General features: G+C 38.2%; 2 protein-coding genes across 2 annotated transcripts in view; both read left to right on the plus strand.

The window, feature by feature from the left end:
- Positions 1-9,254, plus strand: part of LOC309698016 (uncharacterized protein) — a gene marked incomplete at its 3' end in the record, with an annotated part of 67,580 nt that extends 58,326 nt beyond the window's left edge. Inside the window, exons 81-93 of the mRNA XM_082520290.1 lie at positions 240-284; positions 373-511; positions 620-723; positions 2,855-2,899; positions 2,988-3,126; positions 3,235-3,338; positions 5,471-5,515; positions 5,604-5,742; positions 5,851-5,954; positions 8,087-8,131; positions 8,220-8,358; positions 8,467-8,662; positions 9,216-9,254. Coding sequence (XP_082376416.1) covers positions 240-284; positions 373-511; positions 620-723; positions 2,855-2,899; positions 2,988-3,126; positions 3,235-3,338; positions 5,471-5,515; positions 5,604-5,742; positions 5,851-5,954; positions 8,087-8,131; positions 8,220-8,358; positions 8,467-8,662; positions 9,216-9,254 — 1,283 coding nt within the window. The remainder of the gene's footprint in view (positions 1-239; positions 285-372; positions 512-619; positions 724-2,854; positions 2,900-2,987; positions 3,127-3,234; positions 3,339-5,470; positions 5,516-5,603; positions 5,743-5,850; positions 5,955-8,086; positions 8,132-8,219; positions 8,359-8,466; positions 8,663-9,215) is intronic.
- Positions 9,255-9,560: 306 nt separating this feature from the next.
- Positions 9,561-15,349, plus strand: LOC309698017 (L-rhamnose-binding lectin CSL3; the record flags this gene model as incomplete). Its single annotated transcript, XM_082520291.1, has 8 exons — positions 9,561-9,594; positions 10,722-10,766; positions 10,855-10,993; positions 11,102-11,205; positions 12,977-13,021; positions 13,110-13,248; positions 13,358-13,461; positions 15,181-15,349. Coding segments are annotated over 8 exons (612 nt in total). The 3' UTR covers positions 15,183-15,349.
- Positions 15,350-16,500: the final 1,151 nt, after the last annotated feature.

The raw sequence follows: 16,500 nt of genomic DNA on the forward strand, positions 1-16,500 counted from the left end.
ATGTGAGATGCAAAACATAAAATGACAGTAAAAATTCAAATGGACAGAGGAAAACAAAAATAATAAAATCATACTACGTTTCATATATATTATTCAAAGACAGATTGGAGGATGCAGAAAAGATGAAACAGAAGGAAAAGGTTGCAAAAGAGTTCAAGTTACGAATTAAATCATGAACTAATAATCAGTCTGCACATGAATTATTACACTTTCTAATGTGTTTTGTGTTTTTCTCTCAGTCCCGAGTGCAACATGTGAAGGATCTGAGGCAAACCTTCAGTGTGGTGAGGTTTTCTTTTTTGTAACTTTGTTGAATTTCATTTATTGAAATGTAAACATGGTTATTGTTTAATGCTATGATCTCTTCCTCAGAAAAAGGACAGGTTTTAGTCATCCACGGAGCTAATTATGGACGCCGTGACAAAACCACATGCTCTGCTGGACGTCCGGCCTCTCAGCTCCAAGATGTCCAGTGCTCAAGTCAGACGAGCACCAGTGTTGTAGCTAAAAGGTACAGATTGACTGTCTTTGTTTAGTTTTACGTTTTTTCTTTTACCAGGCTACACAACGTGCAGTGTGTTAAACCCTTTGCTGACTCACTTTCTATCTGCATTCAAAGTTGTAATGGGAAAAACAGCTGTACTATCTCAGCGAGCAACTCTGTATTTGGAGACCCCTGTGTTGGCACCTACAAGTACCTGGAGGTGGATTATACTTGTCAGTGTAAGTACCTTAAACCAGGGCTGTCCAGCTCCAAACCTCAAGGGCCGGTGTCCTGCAGGTTTTGGACATCACCCAGGGTCAACACACCCAGTGTAAGTGCCTTAAACAGTAATGCACATACAACTCCAAAATAATTCTGCTAGCGTCCAAAGCAGTCTCAGGGACCATCCTCGTTGATTTCACTGAGTGGGGTCAAACCTCTGTGTCTGAGGCTTTATAATGGACATTCACATCACGATAACCAATAGGACAGATTCTTTCTTATACTTTTTTACTTTTGTACAAAGAGATTTTGGAGAATTTGCAGCTAGTACTTCTTGTTCAAAATATCAGTGTATTGTGTTGACAAGCTGAAGTTGAACTTTGGGCTAAGTTACCCTTTGTATACCAAGGCAGTGCTGCAAAATCAAACGAAACTTTATTTGAACTTTAAAAGTTTAAAGATGAACAAACAAGAAACAAAAAATGTGGAAATGCAAAAAAAAAAAAGGCAATAAAAATATGGCATTGGACAGAAAAATAGATTTTAAACATGGATTCAAAGACTCAAATACAGATTACAGGACATGAAACAATTTTAAAAAAGATGAACTTCAATAGCTGATTTGAAGATTCACAAAAAAGTCGAGGTTTTTTTTCCTTTAGTGGATAGAGACGGTGTTGATAGACGTGAAAGCAGGATGAGAAAGGAGAAGAGATGCAAACCTGGGCCTACTGCTCTCCAGCCATACGGAATACGGTTGCCTGCTCACCCACTGAGCTAAACCGGCACAAGGTTTTTTTTTTAATTAGTTGTTTTAATTTGCAAACAGAGGGTTAAGTGGGAATTAGACACCCCTGAGCAACAAGACATGGGTGCATGTAATTAACACAGCTGAGGACAACCAAACAGTAGCATATCAAAACCCAAATAAAGACAGAATTAAAAAAGGTAATGAGCAACCAGTACTAAATCAAGGAGACATTGAAACATGAAAATAAATACTGAAAATGGACTTGAATGGAGAAATTAATGGAGAACAGAGTAAGGGAAGGTTATAAGAGTGTGGACAAAAAGCAGAGAGGAAGGCAGCAAAACTTGAACTTCAAGATATTAAAGAAAAGTTTACTTTAAAGTAGAGATGGACCGATCCGATATTACGTATCGGTATCGGTCCAATGCTGACATAAATTACTGGATATCGGAGAGAAATAAAAAATGTAATCCGATCCATTAAATATCAGAAAAGCACCTCACAAAACTTGCGACACGGCGTAACTCGGCTCATAACCGTAGCACGTCGGAGCAGTGTGCTCACGTGATAGAGCGGCTGTGTGTATTTGTAGCCTCGCTACCAAACCAGCATTTCATCTCCGAGGAAGTGATCCCAGAGAGAAGTAAAGCAAGTGTGTAAGTTCATCTCTGAATGTTTGTAAAGCATTCCCGCGTTAAGCTTAACAACCGATATAAGGAGCGAGTGCCTCTTCTCTCTCCCTCCCTCTCCTGCTGCTACTTCAAACGTGAAACTGATCAATGATCAACTGATCGCCTTTTCTGTCGCTAGTCAAACCTCTGTGACTGAGGCTTAATAATGGACATTTAGCCACTGAATCATGACATTTTACAGAACATCCTCTTTTTATTCTCGTTTTCTTTAAAAAACAAACAAACATCAATATAATGTGGAGCATTCGCAGCTAGGACTTAATCCGAAACATCTGTTTATTGTGTTGGCTTAAATACACCTTTGTTTTTAAGGAGGTTCTCCAAAATAAACTAGTTTTCTCTTTATTTCTGTAGGGTCTTTAAGGGTATGAAATGCCTTGACGTGACTGCTGATTTGGCAATATTTAAATAAAACTGAAATTAATTTTAAAAAGGTAAAAAATGAACCAAAAGGAAACTGGGGAACATGTGAGATGCAAAACATAAAATGACAGTAAAAATTCAAATGGACAGAGGAAAACAAAAATAATAAAATCATACTACGTTTCATATATATTATTCAAAGACAGATTGGAGGATGCAGAAAAGATGAAACAGAAGGAAAAGGTTGCAAAAGAGTTCAAGTTACGAATTAAATCATGAACTAATAATCAGTCTGCACATGAATTATTACACTTTCTAATGTGTTTTGTGTTTTTCTCTCAGTCCCGAGTGCAACATGTGAAGGATCTGAGGCAAACCTTCAGTGTGGTGAGGTTTTCTTTTTTGTAACTTTGTTGAATTTCATTTATTGAAATGTAAACATGGTTATTGTTTAATGCTATGATCTCTTCCTCAGAAAAAGGACAGGTTTTAGTCATCCACGGAGCTAATTATGGACGCCGTGACAAAACCACATGCTCTGCTGGACGTCCGGCCTCTCAGCTCCAAGATGTCCAGTGCTCAAGTCAGACGAGCACCAGTGTTGTAGCTAAAAGGTACAGATTGACTGTCTTTGTTTAGTTTTACGTTTTTTCTTTTACCAGGCTACACAACGTGCAGTGTGTTAAACCCTTTGCTGACTCACTTTCTATCTGCATTCAAAGTTGTAATGGGAAAAACAGCTGTACTATCTCAGCGAGCAACTCTGTATTTGGAGACCCCTGTGTTGGCACCTACAAGTACCTGGAGGTGGATTATACTTGTCAGTGTAAGTACCTTAAACCAGGGCTGTCCAGCTCCAAACCTCAAGGGCCGGTGTCCTGCAGGTTTTGGACATCACCCAGGGTCAACACACCCAGTGTAAGTGCCTTAAACAGTAATGCACATACAACTCCAAAATAATTCTGCTAGCGTCCAAAGCAGTCTCAGGGACCATCCTCGTTGATTTCACTGAGTGGGGTCAAACCTCTGTGTCTGAGGCTTTATAATGGACATTCACATCACGATAACCAATAGGACAGATTCTTTCTTATACTTTTTTACTTTTGTACAAAGAGATTTTGGAGAATTTGCAGCTAGTACTTCTTGTTCAAAATATCAGTGTATTGTGTTGACAAGCTGAAGTTGAACTTTGGGCTAAGTTACCCTTTGTATACCAAGGCAGTGCTGCAAAATCAAACGAAACTTTATTTGAACTTTAAAAGTTTAAAGATGAACAAACAAGAAACAAAAAATGTGGAAATGCAAAAAAAAAAAAAGGCAATAAAAATATGGCATTGGACAGAAAAATAGATTTTAAACATGGATTCAAAGACTCAAATACAGATTACAGGACATGAAACAATTTTAAAAAAGATGAACTTCAATAGCTGATTTGAAGATTCACAAAAAAGTCGAGGTTTTTTTTCCTTTAGTGGATAGAGACGGTGTTGATAGACGTGAAAGCAGGATGAGAAAGGAGAAGAGATGCAAACCTGGGCCTACTGCTCTCCAGCCATACGGAATACGGTTGCCTGCTCACCCACTGAGCTAAACCGGCACAAGGTTTTTTTTTTAATTAGTTGTTTTAATTTGCAAACAGAGGGTTAAGTGGGAATTAGACACCCCTGAGCAACAAGACATGGGTGCATGTAATTAACACAGCTGAGGACAACCAAACAGTAGCATATCAAAACCCAAATAAAGACAGAATTAAAAAAGGTAATGAGCAACCAGTACTAAATCAAGGAGACATTGAAACATGAAAATAAATACTGAAAATGGACTTGAATGGAGAAATTAATGGAGAACAGAGTAAGGGAAGGTTATAAGAGTGTGGACAAAAAGCAGAGAGGAAGGCAGCAAAACTTGAACTTCAAGATATTAAAGAAAAGTTTACTTTAAAGTAGAGATGGACCGATCCGATATTACGTATCGGTATCGGTCCAATGCTGACATAAATTACTGGATATCGGAGAGAAATAAAAAATGTAATCCGATCCATTAAATATCAGAAAAGCACCTCACAAAACTTGCGACACGGCGTAACTCGGCTCATAACCGTAGCACGTCGGAGCAGTGTGCTCACGTGATAGAGCGGCTGTGTGTATTTGTAGCCTCGCTACCAAACCAGCATTTCATCTCCGAGGAAGTGATCCCAGAGAGAAGTAAAGCAAGTGTGTAAGTTCATCTCTGAATGTTTGTAAAGCATTCCCGCGTTAAGCTTAACAACCGATATAAGGAGCGAGTGCCTCTTCTCTCTCCCTCCCTCTCCTGCTGCTACTTCAAACGTGAAACTGATCAATGATCAACTGATCGCCTTTTCTGTCGCTAGTCAAACCTCTGTGACTGAGGCTTAATAATGGACATTTAGCCACTGAATCATGACATTTTACAGAACATCCTCTTTTTATTCTCGTTTTCTTTAAAAAACAAACAAACATCAATATAATGTGGAGCATTCGCAGCTAGGACTTAATCCGAAACATCTGTTTATTGTGTTGGCTTAAATACACCTTTGTTTTTAAGGAGGTTCTCCAAAATAAACTAGTTTTCTCTTTATTTCTGTAGGGTCTTTAAGGGTATGAAATGCCTTGACGTGACTGCTGATTTGGCAATATTTAAATAAAACTGAAATTAATTTTAAAAAGGTAAAAAATGAACCAAAAGGAAACTGGGGAACATGTGAGATGCAAAACATAAAATGACAGTAAAAATTCAAATGGACAGAGGAAAACAAAAATAATAAAATCATACTACGTTTCATATATATTATTCAAAGACAGATTGGAGGATGCAGAAAAGATGAAACAGAAGGAAAAGGTTGCAAAAGAGTTCAAGTTACGAATTAAATCATGAACTAATAATCAGTCTGCACATGAATTATTACACTTTCTAATGTGTTTTGTGTTTTTCTCTCAGTCCCGAGTGCAACATGTGAAGGATCTGAGGCAAACCTTCAGTGTGGTGAGGTTTTCTTTTTTGTAACTTTGTTGAATTTCATTTATTGAAATGTAAACATGGTTATTGTTTAATGCTATGATCTCTTCCTCAGAAAAAGGACAGGTTTTAGTCATCCACGGAGCTAATTATGGACGCCGTGACAAAACCACATGCTCTGCTGGACGTCCGGCCTCTCAGCTCCAAGATGTCCAGTGCTCAAGTCAGACGAGCACCAGTGTTGTAGCTAAAAGGTACAGATTGACTGTCTTTGTTTAGTTTTACGTTTTTTCTTTTACCAGGCTACACAACGTGCAGTGTGTTAAACCCTTTGCTGACTCACTTTCTATCTGCATTCAAAGTTGTAATGGGAAAAACAGCTGTACTATCTCAGCGAGCAACTCTGTATTTGGAGACCCCTGTGTTGGCACCTACAAGTACCTGGAGGTGGATTATACTTGTCAGTGTAAGTACCTTAAACCAGGGCTGTCCAGCTCCAAACCTCAAGGGCCGGTGTCCTGCAGGTTTTGGACATCACCCAGGGTCAACACACCCAGTGTAAGTGCCTTAAACAGTAATGCACATACAACTCCAAAATAATTCTGCTAGCGTCCAAAGCAGTCTCAGGGACCATCCTCGTTGATTTCACTGAGTGGGGTCAAACCTCTGTGTCTGAGGCTTTATAATGGACATTCACATCACGATAACCAATAGGACAGATTCTTTCTTATACTTTTTTACTTTTGTACAAAGAGATTTTGGAGAATTTGCAGCTAGTACTTCTTGTTCAAAATATCAGTGTATTGTGTTGACAAGCTGAAGTTGAACTTTGGGCTAAGTTACCCTTTGTATACCAAGGCAGTGCTGCAAAATCAAACGAAACTTTATTTGAACTTTAAAAGTTTAAAGATGAACAAACAAGAAACAAAAAATGTGGAAATGCAAAAAAAAAAAAAGGCAATAAAAATATGGCATTGGACAGAAAAATAGATTTTAAACATGGATTCAAAGACTCAAATACAGATTACAGGACATGAAACAATTTTAAAAAAGATGAACTTCAATAGCTGATTTGAAGATTCACAAAAAAGTCGAGGTTTTTTTTCCTTTAGTGGATAGAGACGGTGTTGATAGACGTGAAAGCAGGATGAGAAAGGAGAAGAGATGCAAACCTGGGCCTACTGCTCTCCAGCCATACGGAATACGGTTGCCTGCTCACCCACTGAGCTAAACCGGCACAAGGTTTTTTTTTTAATTAGTTGTTTTAATTTGCAAACAGAGGGTTAAGTGGGAATTAGACACCCCTGAGCAACAAGACATGGGTGCATGTAATTAACACAGCTGAGGACAACCAAACAGTAGCATATCAAAACCCAAATAAAGACAGAATTAAAAAAGGTAATGAGCAACCAGTACTAAATCAAGGAGACATTGAAACATGAAAATAAATACTGAAAATGGACTTGAATGGAGAAATTAATGGAGAACAGAGTAAGGGAAGGTTATAAGAGTGTGGACAAAAAGCAGAGAGGAAGGCAGCAAAACTTGAACTTCAAGATATTAAAGAAAAGTTTACTTTAAAGTAGAGATGGACCGATCCGATATTACGTATCGGTATCGGTCCAATGCTGACATAAATTACTGGATATCGGAGAGAAATAAAAAATGTAATCCGATCCATTAAATATCAGAAAAGCACCTCACAAAACTTGCGACACGGCGTAACTCGGCTCATAACCGTAGCACGTCGGAGCAGTGTGCTCACGTGATAGAGCGGCTGTGTGTATTTGTAGCCTCGCTACCAAACCAGCATTTCATCTCCGAGGAAGTGATCCCAGAGAGAAGTAAAGCAAGTGTGTAAGTTCATCTCTGAATGTTTGTAAAGCATTCCCGCGTTAAGCTTAACAACCGATATAAGGAGCGAGTGCCTCTTCTCTCTCCCTCCCTCTCCTGCTGCTACTTCAAACGTGAAACTGATCAATGATCAACTGATCGCCTTTTCTGTCGCCAGTCAAACCTCTGTGACTGAGGCTTAATAATGGACATTTAGCCACTGAATCATGACATTTTACAGAACATCCTCTTTTTATTCTCGTTTTCTTTAAAAAACAAACAAACATCAATATAATGTGGAGCATTCGCAGCTAGGACTTAATCCGAAACATCTGTTTATTGTGTTGGCTTAAATACACCTTTGTTTTTAAGGAGGTTCTCCAAAATAAACTAGTTTTCTCTTTATTTCTGTAGGGTCTTTAAGGGTATGAAATGCCTTGACGTGACTGCTGATTTGGCAATATTTAAATAAAACTGAAATTAATTTTAAAAAGGTAAAAAATGAACCAAAAGGAAACTGGGGAACATGTGAGATGCAAAACATAAAATGACAGTAAAAATTCAAATGGACAGAGGAAAACAAAAATAATAAAATCATACTACGTTTCATATATATTATTCAAAGACAGATTGCAGGATGCAGAAAAGATGAAACAGAAGGAAAAGGTTGCAAAAGAGTTCAAGTTACGAATTAAATCATGAACTAATAATCAGTCTGCACATGAATTATTACACTTTCTAATGTGTTTTGTGTTTTTCTCTCAGTCCCGAGTGCAACATGTGAAGGATCTGAGGCAAACCTTCAGTGTGGTGAGGTTTTCTTTTTTGTAACTTTGTTGAATTTCATTTATTGAAATGTAAACATGGTTATTGTTTAATGCTATGATCTCTTCCTCAGAAAAAGGACAGGTTTTAGTCATCCACGGAGCTAATTATGGACGCCGTGACAAAACCACATGCTCTGCTGGACGTCCGGCCTCTCAGCTCCAAGTTGTCCAGTGCTCAAGTCAGACGAGCACCAGTGTTGTAGCTAAAAGGTACAGATTGACTGTCTTTGTTTAGTTTTACGTTTTTTCTTTTACCAGGCTACACAACGTGCAGTGTGTTAAACCCTTTGCTGACTCACTTTCTATCTGCATTCAAAGTTGTAATGGGAAAAACAGCTGTACTATCTCAGCGAGCAACTCTGTATTTGGAGACCCCTGTGTTGGCACCTACAAGTACCTGGAGGTGGATTATACTTGTCAGTGTAAGTACCTTAAACCAGGGCTGTCCAGCTCCAAACCTCAAGGGCCGGTGTCCTGCAGGTTTTGGACATCACCCAGGGTCAACACACCCAGTGTAAGTGCCTTAAACAGTAATGCACATACAACTCCAAAATAATTCTGCTAGCGTCCAAAGCAGTCTCAGGGACCATCCTCGTTGATTTCACTGAGTGGGGTCAAACCTCTGTGTCTGAGGCTTTATAATGGACATTCACATCACGATAACCAATAGGACAGATTCTTTCTTATACTTTTTTACTTTTGTACAAAGAGATTTTGGAGAATTTGCAGCTAGTACTTCTTGTTCAAAATATCAGTGTATTGTGTTGACAAGCTGAAGTTGAACTTTGGGCTAAGTTACCCTTTGTATACCAAGGCAGTGCTGCAAAATCAAACGAAACTTTATTTGAACTTTAAAAGTTTAAAGATGAACAAACAAGAAACAAAAAATGTGGAAATGCAAAAAAAAAAAAGGCAATAAAAATATGGCATTGGACAGAAAAATAGATTTTAAACATGGATTCAAAGACTCAAATACAGATTACAGGACATGAAACAATTTTAAAAAAGATGAACTTCAATAGCTGATTTGAAGATTCACAAAAAAGTCGAGGTTTTTTTTCCTTTAGTGGATAGAGACGGTGTTGATAGACGTGAAAGCAGGATGAGAAAGGAGAAGAGATGCAAACCTGGGCCTACTGCTCTCCAGCCATACGGAATACGGTTGCCTGCTCACCCACTGAGCTAAACCGGCACAAGGTTTTTTTTTTAATTAGTTGTTTTAATTTGCAAACAGAGGGTTAAGTGGGAATTAGACACCCCTGAGCAACAAGACATGGGTGCATGTAATTAACACAGCTGAGGACAACCAAACAGTAGCATATCAAAACCCAAATAAAGACAGAATTAAAAAAGGTAATGAGCAACCAGTACTAAATCAAGGAGACATTGAAACATGAAAATAAATACTGAAAATGGACTTGAATGGAGAAATTAATGGAGAACAGAGTAAGGGAAGGTTATAAGAGTGTGGACAAAAAGCAGAGAGGAAGGCAGCAAAACTTGAACTTCAAGATATTAAAGAAAAGTTTACTTTAAAGTAGAGATGGACCGATCCGATATTGCGTATCGGTATCCGATATTACGTATCGGTATCGGTCCGATGCTGACATAAATTACTGGATATCGGAGAGAAATAAAAAATGTAATCCGATCCATTAAATATCAGAAAAGCACCTCACAAAACTTGCGACACGGCGTAACTCGGCTCATAACCGTAGCACGTCGGAGCAGTGTGCTCACGTGATAGAGCGGCTGTGTGTATTTGTAGCCTCGCTACCAAACCAGCATTTCATCTCCGAGGAAGTGATCCCAGAGAGAAGTAAAGCAAGTGTGTAAGTTCATCTCTGAATGTTTGTAAAGCATTCCCGCGTTAAGCTTAACAACCGATATAAGGAGCGAGTGCCTCTTCTCTCTCCCTCCCTCTCCTGCTGCTACTTCAAACGTGAAACTGATCAATGATCAACTGATCGCCTTTTCTGTCGCCAGTCAAACCTCTGTGACTGAGGCTTAATAATGGACATTTAGCCACTGAATCATGACATTTTACAGAACATCCTCTTTTTATTCTCGTTTTCTTTAAAAAACGAACAAACATCAATATAATGTGGAGCATTCGCAGCTAGGACTTAATCCGAAACATCTGTTTATTGTGTTGGCCTAAATACACCTTTGTTTTTAAGGAGGTTCTCCAAAATAAACTAGTTTTCTCTTTATTTCTGTAGGGTCTTTAAGGGTATGAAATGCCTTGACGTGACTGCTGATTTGGCAATATTTAAATAAAACTGAAATTAATTTTAAAAAGGTAAAAAATGAACCAAAAGGAAACTGGGGAACATGTGAGATGCAAAACATAAAATGACAGTAAAAATTCAAATGAACAGAGGAAAACAAAAATAATAAAATCATAATACGTTTCATATATATTATTCAAAGACAGATTGGAGGATGCAGAAAAGATGAAACAGAAGGAAAAGGTTGCAAAAGAGTTCAAGTTACGAATTAAATCATGAACTAATAATCAGTCTGCACATGAATTATTACACTTTCTAATGTGTTTTGTGTTTTTCTCTCAGTCCCGAGTGCAACATGTGAAGGATCTGAGGCAAACCTTCAGTGTGGTGAGGTTTTCTTTTTTGTAACTTTGTTGAATTTCATTTATTGAAATGTAAACATGGTTATTGTTTAATGCTATGATCTCTTCCTCAGAAAAAGGACAGGTTTTAGTCATCCACGGAGCTAATTATGGACGCCGTGACAAAACCACATGCTCTGCTGGACGTCCGGCCTCTCAGCTCCAAGTTGTCCAGTGCTCAAGTCAGACGAGCACCAGTGTTGTAGCTAAAAGGTACAGATTGACTGTCTTTGTTTAGTTTTACGTTTTTTCTTTTACCAGGCTACACAACGTGCAGTGTGTTAAACCCTTTGCTGACTCACTTTCTATCTGCATTCAAAGTTGTAATGGGAAAAACAGCTGTACTATCTCAGCGAGCAACTCTGTATTTGGAGACCCCTGTGTTGGCACCTACAAGTACCTGGAGGTGGATTATACTTGTCAGTGTAAGTACCTTAAACCAGGGCTGTCCAGCTCCAAACCTCAAGGGCCGGTGTCCTGCAGGTTTTGGACATCACCCAGGGTCAACACACCCAGTGTAAGTGCCTTAAACAGTAATGCACATACAACTCCAAAATAATTCTGCTAGCGTCCAAAGCAGTCTCAGGGACCATCCTCGTTGATTTCACTGAGTGGGGTCAAACCTCTGTGTCTGAGGCTTTATAATGGACATTCACATCACGATAACCAATAGGACAGATTCTTTCTTATACTTTTTTACTTTTGTACAAAGAGATTTTGGAGAATTCGCAGCTAGTACTTCTTGTTCAAAATATCAGTGTATTGTGTTGACAAGCTGAAGTTGAACTTTGGGCTAAGTTACCCTTTGTATACCAAGGCAGTGCTGCAAAATCAAACGAAACTTTATTTGAACTTTAAAAGTTTAAAGATGAACAAACAAGAAACAAAAAATGTGGAAATGCAAAAAAAAAAAAAGGCAATAAAAATATGGCATTGGACAGAAAAATAGATTTTAAACATGGATTCAAAGACTCAAATACAGATTACAGGACATGAAACAATTTTAAAAAAGATGAACTTCAATAGCTGATTTGAAGATTCACAAAAAAGTCGAGGTTTTTTTTCCTTTAGTGGATAGAGACGGTGTTGATAGACGTGAAAGCAGGATGAGAAAGGAGAAGAGATGCAAACCTGGGCCTACTGCTCTCCAGCCATACGGAATACGGTTGCCTGCTCACCCACTGAGCTAAACCGGCACAAGGTTTTTTTTTTTAATTAGTTGTTTTAATTTGCAAACAGAGGGTTAAGTGGGAATTAGACACCCCTGAGCAACAAGACATGGGTGCATGTAATTAACACAGCTGAGGACAACCAAACAGTAGCATATCAAAACCCAAATAAAGACAGAACTAAAAAAGGCAATGAGCAACCAGTACTAAATCAAGGAGACATTGAAACATGAAAATAAATACTGAAAATGGACTTGAATGGAGAAATTAATGGAGAACAGAGTAAGGGAAGGTTATAAGAGTGTGGACAAAAAGCAGAGAGGAAGGCAGCAAAACTTGAACTTCAAGATATTAAAGAAAAGTTTACTTTAAAGTAGAGATGGACCGATCCGATATTACGTATCGGTATCCGATATTACGTATCGGTATCCGATATTACGTATCGGTATCGGTCCAATGCTGACATAAATTACTGGATATCGGAGAGAAATAAAAAATGTAATCCGATCCATTAAATATCAGAAAAGCACCTCACAAAACTTGCGACACGGCGTAACTCGGCTCATAACCGTAGCACGTCTGAGCAGTGTGCTCACGTGATAGAGCGGCTGTGTGTATTTGTAGCCTCGCTACCAAACCAGCATTTCATCTCCTAGGAAGTGATCCCAGAGAGAAGTAAAGCAAGTGTGTAAGTTCATCTCTGAATGTTTGTAAAGCATTCCCACGTTAAGCTTAACAACCGATATAAGGAGCGAGTGCCTCTTCTCTCTCCCTCCCTCTCCTGCTGCTACTTCAAACGTGAAACTGATTAATGATCAGCTGATCGCCTTTTCTGTCGCCAGTCAAACCTCTGTGACTGAGGCTTAATAATGGACATTTAGCCACTGAATCATGACATTTTACAGAACATCCTCTTTTTATTCTCGTTTTCTTTAAAAAATGAACAAACATCAATATAATGTGGAGCATTCGCAGCTAGGACTTAATCCAAAATATCTTTCTAATGTGTTTTGTGTTTTTCTCTCAGTCCAGAGTGCAACATGTGAAGGATCTCAGGCAAACCTTCAGTGTGGTGAGGTTTTCTTTTTTGTAACTTTGTTGAATTTCATTTATTGAAATGTAAACATGGTTATTGTTTAATGCTATGATCTCTTCCTCAGAAAAAGGACAGGTTTTAGTCATCCACGGAGCTAATTATGGACGCCGTGACAAAACCACATGCTCTGATGGACGTCCGGCCTCTCAGCTCCAAGTTGTCCATTGCTCAAGTCAGACGAGCACCAGTGTTGTAGCTGAAAGGTACAGATTGACTGTCTTTGATTAGTTTTACGTTTTTTTCTTTTACCAGGCTACACAATGTGCAGTGTGTTAAACCCTTTGCTGACTTACTTTCTATCTGCAATCAAAGGTGTAATGGGAAAAACAGCTGTACTATCTCAGCGAGCAACTCTGTATTTGGAGACCCCTGTGCTGGCACCTACAAGTACCTGGAGGTGGTTTATACTTGTCAGTGTAAGTACCTTAAACCAGGGGTGTCTAGCTCCAAACCTCAAGGGCCGGTGTCCTGCAGGTTTTGGACATCACCCAGGGTCAACACACCCAGTGTAAGTGCCTTAAACAGTAATGCACATACAACTCCAAAATAATTCTGCTAGCGTCCAAAGCAGTCTCAGGGACCATCCTCGTTGATTTCACTGAGTGGGGTCAAACCTCTGTGTCTGAGGCTTTATAATGGACATTCACATCATGATAACCAATAGGACAGATTCTTTCTTATACTAATAGCTTCGGGATCTCGCAAACGTTTTGCAAGATCTCGCAAAACAAACTCGGGATCTCGCAAAACTTTTGCGAGATCCCGAGTTTGTTTTGTAAGTTCATCTCTGAATGTTTTTAAATCATTCCCACGTTAAGCTTAACAACCGATATATGGAGCGACTTCCTCTTCTGCTGCTACTTCAATCATGAAACTGCTTAATGATCAGCTGATCGGCTTTTCTGTCGCGAGTCCGTCTCTCTTGTTTGTTTTTGGCCCACTTTGCACCAGAAAGAGGAAACCAGCAGCTGAACAACCGCAGCACGTTTAACCTTGATAAGCTGTTGTTAGAATTTATTTAATATTACTTTCTACACCAGGATCTTTTTCTACGCAGCTGACGGCTGGTAACTGTGCAGGGGCGGATCTAGCAAAGTTTAGCCAGGGGGGCCGATAGGGCATGAACAGGGAAAAGGGGGCACAAAGACATACTTTTCTTTCTTATTCTCATTTAAAATGTCTAGCTTTTAATAAATAATTATCTGAATCTTACACCCAAAGTTTTAATCTTATGTAAAATGTATAGAAGTCCATTACTGTATATAGTAACTGTTAAGTCTAATATACCCTAGGTAAGCTATAGTACTTTTTCCTTTGGGAAGATACCATCTGTGCAGTCTGCAATTCTGTTGAAGAAAGATGTTGAATCTATTTAATTATTCTTGAAAAATAATTTATTTCTGTGCATTTTCCCCCACACTGCATCAAATTAAAGTTGATTACGTCAATTAAGTATCATGAGGTGGAGGGTGGGGGGTGGTTCCCTATTTTTTTTGCTGGGAGTTTGCAACCCTATTAGTTAGGTTGCTTAATATTTCTGCTAAGTACTCTTTAAAATACCAGAATAGGGAGGATGGAGCAGGTTTAAGTTTATTAGATTGATCAGTATTGCTGAACTATGAAATATTTTGGGTGCAGTGTATTTTTTACATACAGGTATAACAGAATAGCTTTAGTGTTGTTGTTTATTTAAACTTGAGTATGAACTTATACAAAATGCAGCAATATATTAAAAAAACAGTTTTATTGATTAAAACACACGATATCGGATTCATATCGGTATCGGCAGATATCCAAATTTATAATATTGGTATCGGACTTAAAAAAGTGGTATTGTGCCATCTCTACTTTAAAGTAGAGCAGGAGATATACAAAATACAACTGACAATGAGGCCCAAACACTTGGATGAGACAGAAGGAACATTCAGGGGGCTAGAAGAACTAAACATAAGTAAAATTAATGAGTTAAGGTTTAAGCTAAGGCTTCAAAGTAAAAAAAAAAAAAAAAAATACTCATCCATTGCATGTCAATCAAAACAAGAAGCAAAATGTAAAAGAAGATATAAAGAACTGAAGCTTAATAAAAATAAAAAAAAAATTCAAAAGCAACTTTAAATCTTTTGTTTCTTTTCTAGGAAAAGATTATATCATCAACACATCGTGTAACATCTGAATGTCACATCCCCTCTGTTGATGTCACTTCCACCAGCATGTCAAGCCTCGATGACATCACTGCTGGAACGTGTTAACAAATATGATTTTATTGGAAATAAACACAAATAAACATACATCCTGAGCATCAAACAGTCTCACCTGTTTTTCTTTTTCATTTTATTTTCATATTTTGTTTGATTTATTGATGAAGATAAGAAAATGCAGTAAAGTCACACACGTAGGTGCCAGTCACATTCAAAAACACTTGTACATCTAGACGGTATACACAATCAAAATACTGTCAGCATGATAAAGAAAAACAGACTCAAAGGATATCACATGGATAACATACAGCTCCATTAGATTCCCTGTTTTTATTCCCATCAAATTTCTTACAGAATCGCTTGGATAGTGTTGTGTCTGTCTTGATGCCACAGTTCAGTCCACAGTTTCAATATCTGACTGCTTTTAAAGTACTCCGGTATTTTTTTGTTAGTTAAGCCACTTAGCACTCATCTATGTATTAGTCAAGCATAAAAATGCTCCTAATAGCACAGTCTGACAGACGTAAATAGTAATTTTGTACCAACGAGGTGATTCCTAAAGACCTATTAGCTGAAATATGCCAAGTGTCTTAAAAAAAACTATGCAAAATCACATGTTTCAACAAACAAGAGGAGGCAGGGTGGAAGGGTGGCTGTGGAGAAGCCATTCCTAAGGAAGGGAAACTACTTGAAAAGGCTTGAAAAGACAGTTTACACAAAAAACAACAAAAAATGTTGTATGTATGGAGGAGGTCAGGAGAGAGGTACAACAATGAGTGCTTACAGCCATCTGTAAAACACAGGAGAGGTAGAGATGAAGCCTACTTAAAGAGAAAGCCTGCTTATAAGGCTGTGCTGAAGAAAGCTTCATGTGTATGGAGGGTGAAGAACCTTTCTCTTTTTAGTATAGGCTTTATGTTATCATTACTTTCACCACGACAGGTTAATTTTCTTTAATTATATTATTGTATGACTAGCATGAAGCATTTTCAAGAATAAAGTATAATTAGTAAGCTGTGTATTTTATCTCTTTTTGGCAAATGAATTATACTCACAATAAGAATGAAGGGTGGTAGAGAGAGAGTCTACCACTGACCTTTCTTATGTTCATATGTTGAGGAGCAGGTATGCTGTATAAATCTGTGCTAAAATACAACTGTGTTGCAGTGTTGTATGGACTCAGGACAGTGCAGGGACTTTGATGGGTTGTTTCATATGCACATACTGGAGTTTATTCTATAGTATGGTGTTAGATGA

Source organism: Aulonocara stuartgranti (assembly GCF_965226115.1).
Source record: "Aulonocara stuartgranti genome assembly, chromosome: 20".
In the NCBI taxonomy this organism is placed as follows: Eukaryota; Metazoa; Chordata; class Actinopteri; order Cichliformes; family Cichlidae; genus Aulonocara; species Aulonocara stuartgranti.